The 15,393-nt window shown below is 45.8% G+C and overlaps 1 protein-coding gene across 2 annotated transcripts in view; it reads right to left on the minus strand.

The window, feature by feature from the left end:
- Positions 1–15,393, minus strand: part of Atp7b (ATPase copper transporting beta) — a 73,425-nt gene that overhangs the window by 15,601 nt on the left and 42,431 nt on the right. The window contains exons 3-12 of one of the 2 annotated variants that reach the window (XM_052751780.1): positions 13,649–13,906; positions 11,846–12,009; positions 8,488–8,649; positions 6,339–6,415; positions 4,702–4,876; positions 3,146–3,379; positions 2,416–2,507; positions 1,423–1,550; positions 1,159–1,313; positions 576–710 (exon numbers count right to left, since the gene is read on the minus strand). In XM_052751780.1, the coding sequence (XP_052607740.1) occupies positions 576–710; positions 1,159–1,313; positions 1,423–1,550; positions 2,416–2,507; positions 3,146–3,379; positions 4,702–4,876; positions 6,339–6,415; positions 8,488–8,649; positions 11,846–12,009; positions 13,649–13,906 (1,580 nt within the window). The remainder of the gene's footprint in view (positions 1–575; positions 711–1,158; positions 1,314–1,422; positions 1,551–2,415; positions 2,508–3,145; positions 3,380–4,701; positions 4,877–6,338; positions 6,416–8,487; positions 8,650–11,845; positions 12,010–13,648; positions 13,907–15,393) is intronic. The other variant, XM_052751782.1, reaches the window with a different exon arrangement.

The raw sequence follows: 15,393 nt of genomic DNA on the forward strand, positions 1-15,393 counted from the left end.
TATCAAAAAGCTTTGCATGTAGTGACATATACCCTTTCAGCAACACTGAGAAGCATTATTGCTTAGGAAGGCAGGACACTGAAGCCGCTACTAGTAGATACAGGTATCAAAAAATACACTTTCCCCCTAAATTCTAGCATAGTATTGTGCCATCAAAATTGTGGTCCATTTTCTACAACCTATGTCTTATAAACTCGGTAACGGCCAATAAATCCCTGAAGCATCCCAACCGGGAGCCAAATGACGCCATGAACATTATCTCTGAGTAGAAAGCAAAGGGCATTTGTGTATGTGGGTTTCAGTGCCAATGATGGGACTCAGGGCCTTGCACATACTAGGTGAGTACTCTGCCACTGAGCTCTATTCCTGACCTTCAGTGAGCATCCTCAATAAAGACCTTCAGGAGTAGGCTGATTATCCTACTAGGGCTTAGATTGTTCTACCAATAAGTCAAAGAAGCAAATAAAACAGCACAGATAACAAAGCCCAATCAATTGAAGACACAAAAGAATAGGGTTAATGGCAGTAAGTTACTTAAAGCATGACAGCCATCCTGTCCAAGGCATCCGACTTACGGGGAAGTATTTCTGAACAACACCAAAATCGACAAAACCGATGACAATCCACACCACCAATGTTAGGGTTGAAATGATGATGATAAATGGGACAAAGTATCCACTAAACCGGTCAGCCAGCTGCTGAATGGGTGCCTATGAAAATAAAGCATTGAGACCACAGGAAGTTACAACCCACAAAGACAGACAGGAGTAAGGTTTGGGTTCAAGCCCTCCATTATTATGTTTAGGAATCAATCTCTACTCGATAATCGGTGGGTGGTGCTGTGAACCTCTGAGATCATTTCCCACCTTCTGGTTTGTTTTGTTGTTTTGTTTTGAGGCAGAGTATAGTGTAGCCCAGGTAGTCTGGAGCTGGCCGAGGCCAAGGATGAGCTTGAAGTCCTGACCTTCCAGCTTCCACCTCTGGACTAGCTAGGGATAAAAGGACTGTGTGGCTCTGCCACTCCATTTTAGTCACTGCTGGAGACTGGATCCAGGGCCTCGGGTATGCTAGGTTGGTGGTGTACCCACTGAGTTAAATCCCCTTGAGATCATTTCTCAAAGGAGGGATTTCATGATGAGTTTTAAGTTTCATCATTACCTTTGACATCTGGGCTTCTTCCACCAACTTCACAATCTGAGCCAAAGTAGTATCGTTGCCCACATGGGTAGCTTTAATGAGCACAGAGCCGTGAGCATTTATAGAGCCAGCAATCACTATGCTCCCAGGTTTCTTAGTGACAGGCATGGCCTCTCCTAGAGAAGAGGAGACAAATGTCAATCACTCAATGAGCCCACTCAACATCACATGGACCAGTGACTACCATGACACCCACCAAAGGGAACATAAAACAAGCCACCTAACCTGTGATGAGGGACTCATCAGCCATGGTATTGCCTTCCAAGACTTTCCCATCCACTGGGAACTTGCCCCCAGGGACAACCTTGATGATATCACCTCGCTGCACCAGCTCCATGGGCACTTGCTCCTCTCTGTAACAGAAGACACCCAGATAGCATCCTCCTGGTCCTAGACTGACTACTGGACCTTTTACAGTTAGCCCTATGTATCTGAGAGTTCTAAATTAGCAGACACAAACAATCTTGCATCAAAATATTCAGGAAAAGGATTGGGATGGAGCTTGGTGGTTCAGCACTTGCTTAGCATGTAAAAGGTCCTGGGTCCCATCCCCAGTAAAAATCACTTTCACTTTCTCTCTCTCTCTCTCTCTCTCTCTCTCTCTCTCTCTCTCTCTCTCTCTCTCTCTCTCTCTGACACACACACACACACACACACACACACACACACACACGGTGGGGGTGGGGGTGGGGGTGGCGCGAGACCTGTCTGTACTCAACAGACACATATTTTTACATCATTGGTCTCTAAACAATGCAGTGCAAAACCTATTTACATAGCATTTGCATTGTAAATGCATCATAGATATGCTATAGATGATTTAAAGTATGTAGGGGGATATAAAATTCTATGCAAATACTATTCCGTTTCAGAGGAGGGTCTTGAACATGGGACGACTTGGTATCTGAGGATCCTAGAACCAAATTTCATGGATGCTAGGGGGTGGCTATACTTGCTCCACACTGAGCGACGGAAAGGGGGATGAGCTTGAGAGAGGCGTGCACAGCTGAAACGAGAGTTCCACTGCCATGCTAAGGGCTAGCCTTTGCCCTAAAAAGGCAGGGAGCTGCTGAAGGCTTCCGGTACACAGCAGCCAGTGCAGGCATAGGACAGTGCCTCAGGGTAATGACTACGGTACCCTGAACAGTATCATTCACTACAGGATGGACACTTGCTGTCAACTACGCAGATAAGGCTCTACTGACGGACACAACCCACCTGAGGATTAAGTTGTCCTCACCAAGGGTCACAACTGTGGCTTCTGTGGCTTGGAGTGACATGAGTTTTGCAAGGGCTTCTGAAGTTTTGCTCTAGGAAATAATAAGCAGAATGTAAAATGAGAGCTGACTGTCCAAGCCCGGGCTGACACTCACAAGCAAGGTGTCAAAGGTGGCTGGTGCAAAAACACAGCCAACCACACCACTAACCACTAAGGCAGCCACGAATGCCCGCGCCACAAGGAAAGCTCCGGCCATTGCTGCCGAAGCAGATCCTGGAATTCTATCCCAGTCTGCCCAATAGCTGTTTTCTTTCACCCTCAATATAATTTCTTTAGCCCTCTTTTACAGGCTCCATTCCAACGCTGGGTTCAGCGCAGAGCTCTACACATCACCCAAGCCTGAGGTGGAGGTGTGTATTCCTACATTAACTACAATCCATTTGGCACTAAGAGACCATGTGACCTCTGGCATCAAGTTCAGAGTTTGTGCCACTGCACAATTACCCGAACAAAGGTTTTACTAATTAGCCAGATTAGCTGGGATTTCAGAAGGAACAACCAACTGGGAGATTAGTGACTGCAGCCCCTAATTATATGGGGATTCAGATTCCTCTGTCATTCTCTATAGCGCATGTAATTAGTAGTTCTCAACACATGCTGCCGATGCACTGAGACTCAGATTACCCAAAGGAATAGCTCTTTTCGTAACCTGTAGCTAGCTGTAGCTACCTTTGCCACATGCTCCAGCCAGCGCCCAAGGGCAATGAACACGAAGAGCATGGGGGGCGTATCAAAGAACGTCACAGGGCTCTTCTCAGCCTTCTCAGCCACTGCAACCACCAGGATGACCAGGGAGTAGGCGTAGGCAATGGTGGTGGCCAGCACGATGAGCACGTCCATGTTGGCTGCCTTGTGCTTCAAAGACTTGTAGGCTTGAACATAGAAGTACCACCCACCAAGGAACTGAAAGACAGGGAGGGAGACAAAGGTTAGACAAAGAGGGGGCATCCAGGAGCCCTCAGGATGATGAGTAGTTAGGTTCACGTATGGATCTGATACCACTCTGTTCTTGGTGATTATTTGATACGGAGGACACACGCTCTGCCTCAGCCTCCTCCAGTGGAGCATACTTTCTGGTCAGAGCACTACTGGCCACAGAAGTGGATATGAGACCTTTAAGTTGCGGGTATGCCATGCAAATGTCCATAGAGAATGGTAACGATGATGATGATGGTTCGTTTCTACTGTAAATGGTTTCTAGAGAGAAGGTAAACCAATGGCACATGTCCATAATTCAATAAAAGAGCCAGCATCTGTCAGTGTCTACCATAACCCACTTCCATTAACAAACATCTGTGTCTGTGTGTAGATGAACATGTATACATACACATAAACATGCACACACACACATTTGCTGTACTTGTGAGATATAGGAGAGATAAACGCCTAACTCCTGAAGATACAGCAATACTAGAGAACAGGACTGAGCCAAAGGAAGGTGTAATTAGTCATAATACCTTTCCCTTGATTACAATAAATGCAAAGCCCATTTTCAATTAAAAAGAAAATCTAGGCAAATAATTCAGCCTACAAATGGTTACCCCTAAATAGTCCTGGTCTTATATGCCAAAACGCACACATGAAGACATTCTCTATGCATATAGATGCCTGCATGCACAGCAGACGTTCCACAAAGCCTGACTGTGTTAAACGATAATTGTATCCAAAGATGAAGACCATGGCTTTGCCTTTCAGCATAGAACATTCAAGAGAAGCATGAGCTCCAGGGCCATTCATCTAATAATTCTAACAACAAAGGTACACTAAATTAAATAATAAGCACAGCAGGGAGATGGGGACTTGAGCTGTGACTGAGTGATGGCACACTTGCCTAGCATGTATGAGGTCCTGAGTCTTGTCACCAGTAAAACACACACACACACACACACACACACACACACACACACACACACACACACACACACACACACACCAGGAACAGACAGGCTCACCAAGCTTACAAGGAGAAGAACTTGTTGTTCTAACAAGTTTCAATCACTTACAATTACCTGTGAGGTTGACAGTGAAACCAGGACTTTCTCAGTTCTGGCATTTGCAGCTCCCCTCTACACTGCCCTCCCTTCTGGTCATAAGACAGAAATAACAGCAGCTGCTACCCAGCGGTGAAGCAGCCAAGTTGCAACGAAGTAGCTCTGGAACCAAGCTAAAGGGCTGCTGACACACTTCAAGAGCAGAGACGGTTTGCCAGGCTTTCCAATACTTACTTGGACAAAGGTACACAAGATGAAGAAGATGAGATTTAGAACGGACAGTCCTGGAATGATGTTGTGGTCCAGGACCATCGTCTCATGGGGCATATTGCTGGGGATTAACATGTAGACCATCAAGCCCATGACAGGGATGCCAAACACCAGGCTACACAGGAAAGACTTTTTCCACCTGCAAGGCAAAATCGGCAACACAGACACATCAGAACCACTGGGCACTGGTCCCAGGTTAGACTTAAAGATGGACTAAAACAGAAGTGAGGCTCACCCCTGACACTACCATCAATCCACAGGGTCAGGCATTGCTACAATGATGTTTGCACTTAGCTCTGCCTTTGCATAAGCTGAGGCCTGGAAGATGAGAACTAGCTCCAAGGAGCTAGTTACCACTCCTAGCCTACAGCAGCCTAGAGTTCTCTTTGTCATCTTACACAGATTCCCCTCAAAGCAAGAAATGGATGGAAATAGTATTTTATTAGTATAAGCTTATTTACACATTCAGTTTTTAAACAACTATTTACAATAACAGTATAAGATTAGAGAGGTTGTCAATAAACACAACAGCTTAGAACCAAGGGTAACAGATGCCTTCTGGGGCGCTTCATGGGAGCTACAACATGCATGATACTCCAAACAGGCAGTATGGAACCTTCACTGAAGAGACTTTTAAGTTCTGTATCCTAATGTAGACCCTGCAATCCTGTGTGCTCAGGTTGCTGCCTGAGGCCGTCCAAGAGGCAGACCCACTTGCTTCCCAAACTCCCACCTGACAGTCCCCTGCACCCTGGGCACGCCAACCGGACCAAGCTACAGGTACTCCAAAAGCCCTAGAAGGACCCTCACTCCTTGCTGATTCCTTCACTTAACACACTTGTCTGAGTTGCAAACTGGGTCTCCTGCTTCCTAGACCTTAGGCAGACCAGAATCTGCCTAAGCCACTGACGTCATAGTTCACTCATTCTTTCCCAGCAAGGCCAGGAGCCACTCTAAGGCACTGTGCTATACACAACAGCAGCCTTCAAGGGTGCTGAAAGACTAAGTGACCGTCTGAAACTATGAATTAACCTGTATCTGCATCCTGGGCCACCCCCTGCACCCCCACTTTGTGCTGGAGATTCTGGGGCCTTGTGCATGCTAAGCATACGCTCTGTCACTGAGCTCGGTGTCCTTCCCTGCTCCGGCTGTTTCCTTTCCACTTAGCTCTGAGGACTGGCTTCAGAGTCTACCGCTAGAGCTAATGCAAATCAAGCCTCAGTAGACTGTAAAAGAAAAAGCCAACCTTCCCCTCCCTCTGTCCCAGCTAAAGCACATCCAGCATGTCAGCCACCAACTACAGGTAACTAAAGTAATTAAAATTAGTGAAACTTAAAAAAAAGAAAACCTCAGTTCTACACTCATACTAGTGCATTTCAGGTACACTATCAAGCTGGGCAGTACAGACAGATGCTGCCAACAGCCAGAAACTTCCACAGACAGTATGGTCCCAGCTAATGACATCCCAGGTGGAAGGCAACCCAGGAAGCTGGGGTGGCTGGGCCACAGTCGAGTATGACGGCATCTTCATGAGCCAGAGTCAGTGAGAAGAGGGTGGAGACTTAGACAAGGCTACCGTTTACCTTCTGGTTTCTACCTACTGTTTTATTTCCATCTTGTGGTCCAAGTGATGAGCGCTGGGATTTCTCTGGGTCAGGGAAGCATGAAAGCCGATTTCCTTGTGATTAAGAGAGACAGGTGGGGAACAAGGGGAAAGTTACTGGTTAAAATGTGCACAGGTGGAAAGCGTTTCCAGCACTGGAAATTAAAGTCTCAAAGTTCTTCTGGTGACTGAAGGTTTTCCTCTCATCACTTCTTTGTCCCAAATCTCTGCCAAAGCCTGTTCAGAGGTTCAGTACTCTCCGTGCTGAGAGACTGTACCACCCTGCGGACGTGGCACTGAATGGCCAATCCTCTCCCTACCCTAAGTAAAGGCAGTTAGTTGGTAGTGGCACACTAACTTCAATGGATCCCAAAGCTGAGCAGGGTTGACTTCAAAAGATTCTCGAGCTGCAATTCCAGACGCCTTGTGGTCTGGTACTTCACCCATGCATGAGGAAAGCAAGGGCCAGAGAGAACAAGGATGCTCAAGTACTGGGTCCAGTGTGGGTCTCTAGGCTTCAAGCCAAGCAACTTCCTACTGTATTCGGGGATTCTCTACTTGAAGAGTGGCTTTCTCGATGTCCTCACAGACTGTACCTCTACCCTGTGCTTTCTTCAAGCTCAGCTGCCACCCACTTCATCTGAGCATTATGTCTTTGCAGCTTCTTGTGAATACACACGAGGAAAGGTGCCAGAAGATGTCTTCTCAACATAACAGAGAGGGCCCAGCATGCTGGCGCCGAGCATCTCCAAAGTGAAATGCCATGGTAGAAGGGCATTCAAGGCAATAAAAGACATGCTCTCATAACTAATTCCAGCTTAGCTGTATCAGGAAAAGATGCCCCAGAGTCACAAGCCTGGAATCCAGGCAACAGTCCAATATTTCTCTATTAAGGACCGAGGTCCAGGAGGCTGCACCTATCACTGAGCAGGATGGAGGCAGCTAAGGGTATTAAAAGTCCAAGTGGAAGTGAGACGTGTTTGAAGACTCCCACTGAGAACTCTCCTTTCTGTTCATAGCATCGTGGTGACTCCTTAGCCCCATGAGTGATGTGTGGACACTAGTCTCTTAGATTTAGGGTACAGTAGAATGGGATCAAGCTGAGAGTGCTATCTTCCCTCTTGTGAGCTGGGTATCAGTGAGCAAGAACTTGACACCTCAGAGGCTCTATCCTCATTTAATGAACTGACTGTATACTGCCTACTTGTATAAAAAACATAGGCAGCATTTCCATATTCAAAAGTTCTGTTGGGCCACACAACAAACATCTCTCTATATACACATGACCAAGGAAGAAAAACTTAAGGATAACATGGCATTAAGTCCGATGTAACATTTCATTTCATAAGCAATCAGTTTCAGTTTCACTAAATAATTAACCCTTACCCCTGGCTGCTACAGATCAATCTTACTTAGTTTGGACTGTCTTAACCCATCCCAATCACTATGGATGGTCATTCTCTCAAGGTCTGGTATAATATCAATATGGAGGAGGAAATGGGAGGTCTGTGGACAGACAGAGAGAGCGGAAAGAAGGACAGTCATGAACCCTCTGTTTCCTGATGCAAAGATGACCACATTCCCCTACAAGCCTCACAGGGAGGTGAGCGTGGAATTATCTGCCTAGTGCCATCATTTCCTGAATCTGCACACACTTGGCACAGACAGAAATAATATTTGTAAATGGCGATTGGGCAACTTAACTCTCCACACCAGGTAGCTTGTCAAGACTGACGATTTTCAGGAAATATTTAAAACTAAAAGTAATGTCTCTTTCCTCTCATCTCTTCCTCTTAAAAAACTGTCTGGAGTGTAATGTGTGCGCACACATGTAGAAGTCAGGGCGTAACAGCTTTGGGGCGTCAGGTCTTGCCAACTATGGGTCCCAGGGATCAGATGAGTTGTCAGGCTGGCACGGGGAGCACTTTCACCTGCTGGGCCCCCGTGCCAGCCCGGCCTCATCTCTTTCTTACCCATTCACTGACAGACACTGTGCTCGGGCAACCTGTTAACCTTCTCCAATTACTTAAGCGGCCTTACTACTCTTTGGAAAAGTCGATAGCTTTTAGATGACTTTTTAATTCGGCTTAACTACCTTTCTTCAACGATTTGTAAAAGTGGTCACAACGTTTACAGGACTTAACTACCTCAATAATCTTGATGATATCCCGTGGACCAATGATTTCAGGATCAAACTTCACATGGGCTTTGTTGGTGGCAAGGGCCACGGAGGCATAAGTGATACCATTGGTCCTCGTGAGCTTGGACTCTATGTTGTGAACACAGGAAGCACAGGTCATCCCCGTGACCTGCAAGACAAGAGGGCAAAAATCCCAGGACTGAGAGGAGCCTTTCCAATGTACCTCAGGGATCTGACGGGCAGTTACTTCCGCCTCCACAGTTTCTTCCCAGGACACTGGACTCCTACTCCTAAATCCACGTGCAAGAGGCTCTCCCTATCAGCATCCAGTGGCTTCAGTGGCTTCCCTCCAGTTCCGTAATAGGCAGTGGCAATCACTCAGCCAATGGCTGCAGACCAAGGACTGGCGTCTGGCTTTCTAAGAATGAGCTTTTGGGACAGACTCTGCATTGTGTTTTCTCACCAGCAACACTGCACCAATCATTGCATATCAACTACATGGAAGTGCCCCTTGGCACAATCTTTGGAACTCTTCCAGTGTCCCTGATACCTGGACCTTTATCTGGACCCTCTGCTCTGGTGCCCCGCGGGCTCCAATGGAGACAATGACAGTGCCACATCGTCAAGAGAACAGGATTTAAACAATGACTGGTGGAGGGGGCAGAATATGAGCAGCTCCTAAAACATGGAGAGAGGGTGTGGACGGGTGACGGCAAGGACAACCACAGAGGGAAAGATCAAAAGGCAGCCTAGCAGGAGATGTTCAGGCAGCCGGCAGCAGTCAGGTCTGGCAGGGCACTGGGTTCATAGGGAGGAGGAGGACAGCCTGAAGCGCTGGCTGGACCCACGGCATGAAGGGGTGCACTCAGCTGAAAAGTGTGGCTACGCTGGCGGCTGATACAAAGCGACCGGAAAGGTGATGACCATCAAGACAATGTGATTGGAACTGCACTTCCAAGTATGCAGCAGAATTCCAGAACACATGGCCCATGAGCCACGAGAGATTCATTTGGAATTAGGGAGCAAGACGGGAATTCACCTGTTACTGACACATTCAACAGTCAGCTCGGCACGGCACCCAAGAACAGGACAAGAAACGGAGGACCATCAGGCAACTGCTCACCGGCTCTCAGCGCTGCACTAACAGACACGTAACAAGTCCACAGGTATTTCACTGGAACACCTAAGCTCGCCTTCATTTTTGCAATAATAATTTTATTACACATTTGCAACATGCTAAGGTACTGCCTTAGGCACTCTATCATTCTCATCAGGCCCAGGAGGGAGGCCTCTAACCTGAAGCGCCGACAGGCTTACTAACCTGTGCATCGTCTCACACCAGTGAGGGGTAGTGCTGAAGCCTGAACCCTGAAAACCTGGCTCCAGGGTCTACGCCGAGCAGCTGCGGTCTGCACAGTGAAGCAAGTTGTTGGAGACCAGGCTAACAAATGTCCCAGCAGCGACAGGGCAAGAATTTTAACTATGGCACCTCTGCCATACCCTTGTGTCCTGGGACCCTGAAAAACATATCTAACATATCAGATGGCCTAGACTACGAATTAAGTGCAAAAGTTCTAGGCTGGGGTATAATTCAGAGGCAGAGCACACGCCTAGCCTGTGCAAACAAATAAACAGATACAGAAGTTCACATAGAATGTTCAACTGGTGCGGTGGCATAGACCTTTAACCCCAGCACTCAGGAGGCAGAAGCAAAAAGATCTCTGTGAGTTTGAGGCCAGCCTGGTCTACACAGCAAGTTCCAGGCCAGCCATGGCTGCATAATGAGACCCTGTTTAAAGGGCACAAGGGCTAGCTTAAGGAAAGAAGGCTACAGGGAAGCACATTGCTTAAAAGAGTTTTCACTTTTTCCGATTTCTATTTCTTTATTGACTTGTGTGGGTTTATGAATCTGGGAAGGCACTTTCCAAGGCCTACATGTGGAGGTCGGAGAACAGTTTGTGGGAGTTGGTTCTCTACTCTCACTATGTAGGTTTTGGGGATCAAACACAGGTCTTAGGCTTGGTAGCAAGCGCGCTTAGCCACGGTACCTGTTGCCGGCCATATTTAGTTATTTTCTGTGTGTATGTGTATGCACGGTGTACACGTGTGAGTGGAAAACATAGGCTGACGTCAGCTGTCTTCCTTGAGTGCGTTCTACTATTTTTATCAAGGCAGGTATGTCTCTGAACCCAGATCTTGCCAATTCAGCTATTCTAGCCACAGGGATAGTCTGTTTCCTTAACACTGGCATTACAGGAAGTCCTCCGGGCCCGTCTGGCTTTGTGTTGGGGAACCTGAACTCTGGTCCTCAGGATTGCATAGTAAATGCAATATTTATTCCTGAGTCATCTCCCAGTTGTCTCTGGATTTAGGTTTTCTGTGCAGTGTCTCAGTGGGGCCAAGGTATCTACTATGTGTGATGAGTCCTACAGGATTGCATCAGGGTTCCTCTCCATCTCGTGATGCCTGCTGTAACCAGTAAATATTAACTCTGCCCTTTAACACGCAGCCCCTGGAACCAGCACAAAGGGTAGCGCACTTTTGGGAATACCACGTATCAGGAGCTCAATGTACCTCACGTCCTCCATATTTTTTCTTCAAACATTTACTTACCATTAATGGCAGGGACAAAGTACACAAGGAAGCAAGGGCCCCACTTATCTCAGTAAAATAATACCACTCAATTTGTGGGGGGGTGGTCTTTACATCTCCCTTTGTTTACACGAAAGCATTTTCTACAAACATGCTTTGAACAGAGGACACAGCAAATACCAGAATCAGCTATGGTTTTCAGTAACTTATTGACACGCAGCTATAATAGCAGATGTACAGAAAAACACTGTGGGAACAACCACTCCCTTAGGAATTCACCTTCTACTGTTTTAGGACTCTTGGTCACTCATCCTGTAGACACTGGTGTGCCTACAAGTCCTCTCCATCTTTGTGTTGTTTCATTTGGGGGAAAACAGGATGGAATCCGAGGTCTTAAGCATCCTAGGCCAAGGTCTACCTACTACAGCCCTTGATATGTCATTGAATGAAGCTCACTACTCCAAGGACTCAGGTGTTCTGTCTAGAAATACCTGCCGGTCGCTGAGCTTTAGACATGAAGGACTGTGTCACAATGAGCCTCCCCCACCACTCATGCCTTCTCATCTCTAAACTCTTATGCTCACCGTCTCTCCCTCTTGACCCCGGTTATACCCAGTAGAATAGCCTGCTCTCACTCCTTCCCAAACTAGACAGGTCAAACCAAACAAAGCATACAGCCCAGCAGCCAGCAAGTACGAGGACAACACCCGTCATAAACTCACCCCTACCCCCTCCACAGCCGGCACCCTCTAGGTGATAGCCACTGTACTTACAATCAGTTCGATGTCACCTTCAGAGGCTGTGTTGTCCTCCATGATTGTTGCTTCAAAGCCCAGGTCCTGGATGAGCTGAGCTATTCTGGGTGGTTGGATGACCTCTGGATTATACTTGACCTCTGCCTTTCCCGACATCAAGGCAACCAACACAGAGAGAATACCTGGAACCATCGGGTCACGGCTGAGACTGGGCATGGCAACTGGGCTGCCATTGTTGTCAGCACAGTTTAACCAAGAAAAACAGCCCCCTCAGAATCCTCTAGAGCACTAGCTCTCAAAACTGGCTGGGCCTGAGCATCACTTGGGGAGCCGTGAACAACTTTGATGCCTCCTAACACACCAGGCAACTCAGTATCTCCCAGTGAGTACCAATGTCATTTTAAAAAGGTTTTTCAGGTGATTCTAACTTACATTCAGGTTAGTGAGCTACTGTTCCAGAACAATGGGTCTCAAATACTAATGGCCATATGAGCCACCTGAGGACCTTGTTAAATCAGATTCTGATTTGGTGGGTCTGAGATTCCCAATGCCCATCCAGCCCCTGGGGATGCCAAGCCTTTAGAAGGCCCACTGTGGCACGTGCATCAGAGCAAGGCATGCAGCTGCAGTGGTCACAGCCAAGTCACGGGAAGGGCACACTTTTCTCTCCCTTTCTGGCAGTACAAGGGGAAAAACAAAGATTTTCAAAAACGGTTTTATTTATTACTCTTCTCAAATTTTGAAGGATTTCCAAAAGTGAAAAGTGAAAAACCTATAAACCACACAGCTAATGCTATTCAATTAGTTTAAGGAGAAGAGTCATGTTCAAATAAAGGAAAGGTGGGATAGGTTTTAGAAAATTTACACCATAAAAGAGAGAAGAAAGAAGTTAAAGTCAGACACAGAAACATAAGGTCTAGGAAATTATATATATATATATATATATATATATATATATATATATTTTTTTTGGTTTTTCGAGACAGGGTTTCTCTGTGTAGCTTTGCGCCTTTTCCTGGAACTCACTTGGTAGCCCAGGCTGGCCTCGAACTCACAGAGATCCGCCTGGCTCTGCCTCCCGAGTGCTGGGATTAAAGGCGTGTGCCACCACCGCCCGGCCTAGGAAATTATATTTTAACTTCTCTGCAACCAGACCACTGTTGACAAAGGTCCTCCCGCAATACACCCCCATTTAGGATGATAACTCAAGAGCAGCGGTAATTTTAAAGAGTGAATGAGAGGCTGGGAAAACAGGGCACCCTAAATTAAGACTGAAAGGGCCGGGGGTCAGAGCAGAAAGTCTCATGCAGCATTGGGTCGACTCCATTCCAGTGGTACAAGTAGTCTCGATCAAAGTATTTCCAAACAAAAACAAGAGCAAGATTAGGTAAGGAGCAATATTATAAACATCTGGGGGGCAAACCCACCAGACATACTATTTATAGCCTCTATCATCAATAGCACAGGGTATCCAAAACTGGAAATTTTAAGCACAGGCTAGTGTTTTCTAGAGAAGGACTGATGGGATGTGAGTAGGAGACTGAATAATACTTGGAAGAGCTAATTGAGAAGAAATCTTTCCATAGAACATACCATGATCTTCTGACTAGACTTTCATGGCTAATGTACTCAGAGATACACTTTGTGACAAAATGCTTCTTAAGGGACAGAATGTCAATCACACAGGGATATTAGACAAACATCGACATTATCATGTGATAGGCTTGCTGCCAGATTCTCTGGGTTACTGATAAATAAAGTCCATGAAGAGTTGATACAAAGCACTTCCAAGTTCAACATGGCCGCAGGCCTCTCTCTTACCAGCATGTCTCTGAAGACTCCTTTCTATGTTTGACACACAGGACGCACAGGTCATGCCCTTGATGTGTACAAAGCACTTCTGTGGTGCTGCTGTTGCCGGGGATGGTGGGGTATCTGATGAGCGGCCAGGATCATGGTGTGTGGGGTCCCCTCCAGTGTTGGAAGCCATGTTCTGTGCAGACACCGGTGGACCACCCATGCTATGTGGCACAGATTTCCCAGAGCTGAGGTGTCTGACAGGGCTGGTAGGAAGGTTTTCTATAATAAAATGTGAGAAATAATTAGAAAGCAATTTTGCTTGTTACAACAGGAGGTTCAAACGTGACAATATTCAGATTAAAGCTCCTAGAGAAGTGGCATGGGGACTGGTATTTCCAACACAGCCTCTCCCTCCTGTGTTTTTAGATATCTCTGTCAGTGACAAGCATTGCAAATGCGTCCTCCAAGCCTGTGCTTTGTGTTGTCATCCTTCGACGATGCTTTTTCGTAAACAAAGCTCATATGCTAATGAAAATCAACCTTCGCAAATGCTTACTTCTTTTAATAGATTCTATCTCAACTTGGCAAACATATTCATGCAATCTTCCTCTAAAAGCCCCAGAAAGTTTCTCTGTGCATACATGTGATCTGTATGTGTGTATGTGTGAGGGGTGCACATGTAAGTGGATATACATGCATGTGGAAGACAGAGGTTGACATCGCGTGTCTACATATGTGGGGGGGGTACATGTGGGCATAAATACATGAGGAGAATTCAGGTTGATATCACATGTCTACACATGCATGTGGGGGGGGTACATGTGGGAATATGGAGGATAGAGGTTGACATCACATGTCTTCTTTGATTATTCTTCACTTTATTTACCAAAGTAGCATCTCTCACTAAATGCAGAACTAGCTGGAAAGAAATCAGTCTTCTCCCCAGAGTTCCAGTGACATGAAATGGGGAGATAATGTATACATAGACTGCCTCTTGGCTCCATAAATGTCTATTGATCTTTTCTGTCTACCATGGACAACTATAGCATTTTCTTTCCTTTTTTTTTTTTTTTTTTTTTTTTTTTTTTTAGGTATAACTTACTTAGAATAAGATATACAAATCTGAAGGGTAAGTACTTCTCCAATTCTAAAAGACATTAAATTAGCTTCCTGCTGCTACTGTAACTATACATTGCCACAAACTTAGTAGCTTAAAGATCACAAAGTATTAGAGTATTCAAATCAGTTACACTTCAAGAGGTTCCCAGGCCCATTTCCCAGTATTCAAAATTAACAGTCCCAAATGTCTCATCAGTTGTCACATCCATCTAGTTTTTCTCTGAATGAATCTCACATGTTTGTCAGTATGTGTTGTTCATTTTCTGTGACCCGGTAAATAACCTCCACTGATCTTAGGGTGTTAACAGCTCTTCAGCATGCAAGTGGTACATTCATAAGCTCACTGACAATTTAACCTGACTGAAACCTGCCCACAAAGGATGTCCAGTTAAAGTTCATTTTCAGCTAGAGCATTGCCAAACTTCTTTATTGCAAATATATCTTCAATGTGAATATATTTATACAAAAGACATCACTGAGTACTTATCTGAAATTCAGCCAAGTGTTTGTATTTTTATTCACTAGATCCCATACTCTAAGCATCTCTTGGGCTTAGGGACTATAATCCTCACAGTTCTACCTAATATAAATTAGTTCTTTCCTTCCTGTGTTTGCTCAATCAAGTTCAATTACTTTTAATATGTAGT

Source organism: Peromyscus californicus, unplaced genomic scaffold (genome assembly GCF_007827085.1).
Source record: "Peromyscus californicus insignis strain IS unplaced genomic scaffold, ASM782708v3 Scaffold_23__1_contigs__length_62951481, whole genome shotgun sequence".
Taxonomy (NCBI): Eukaryota; Metazoa; Chordata; class Mammalia; order Rodentia; family Cricetidae; genus Peromyscus; species Peromyscus californicus.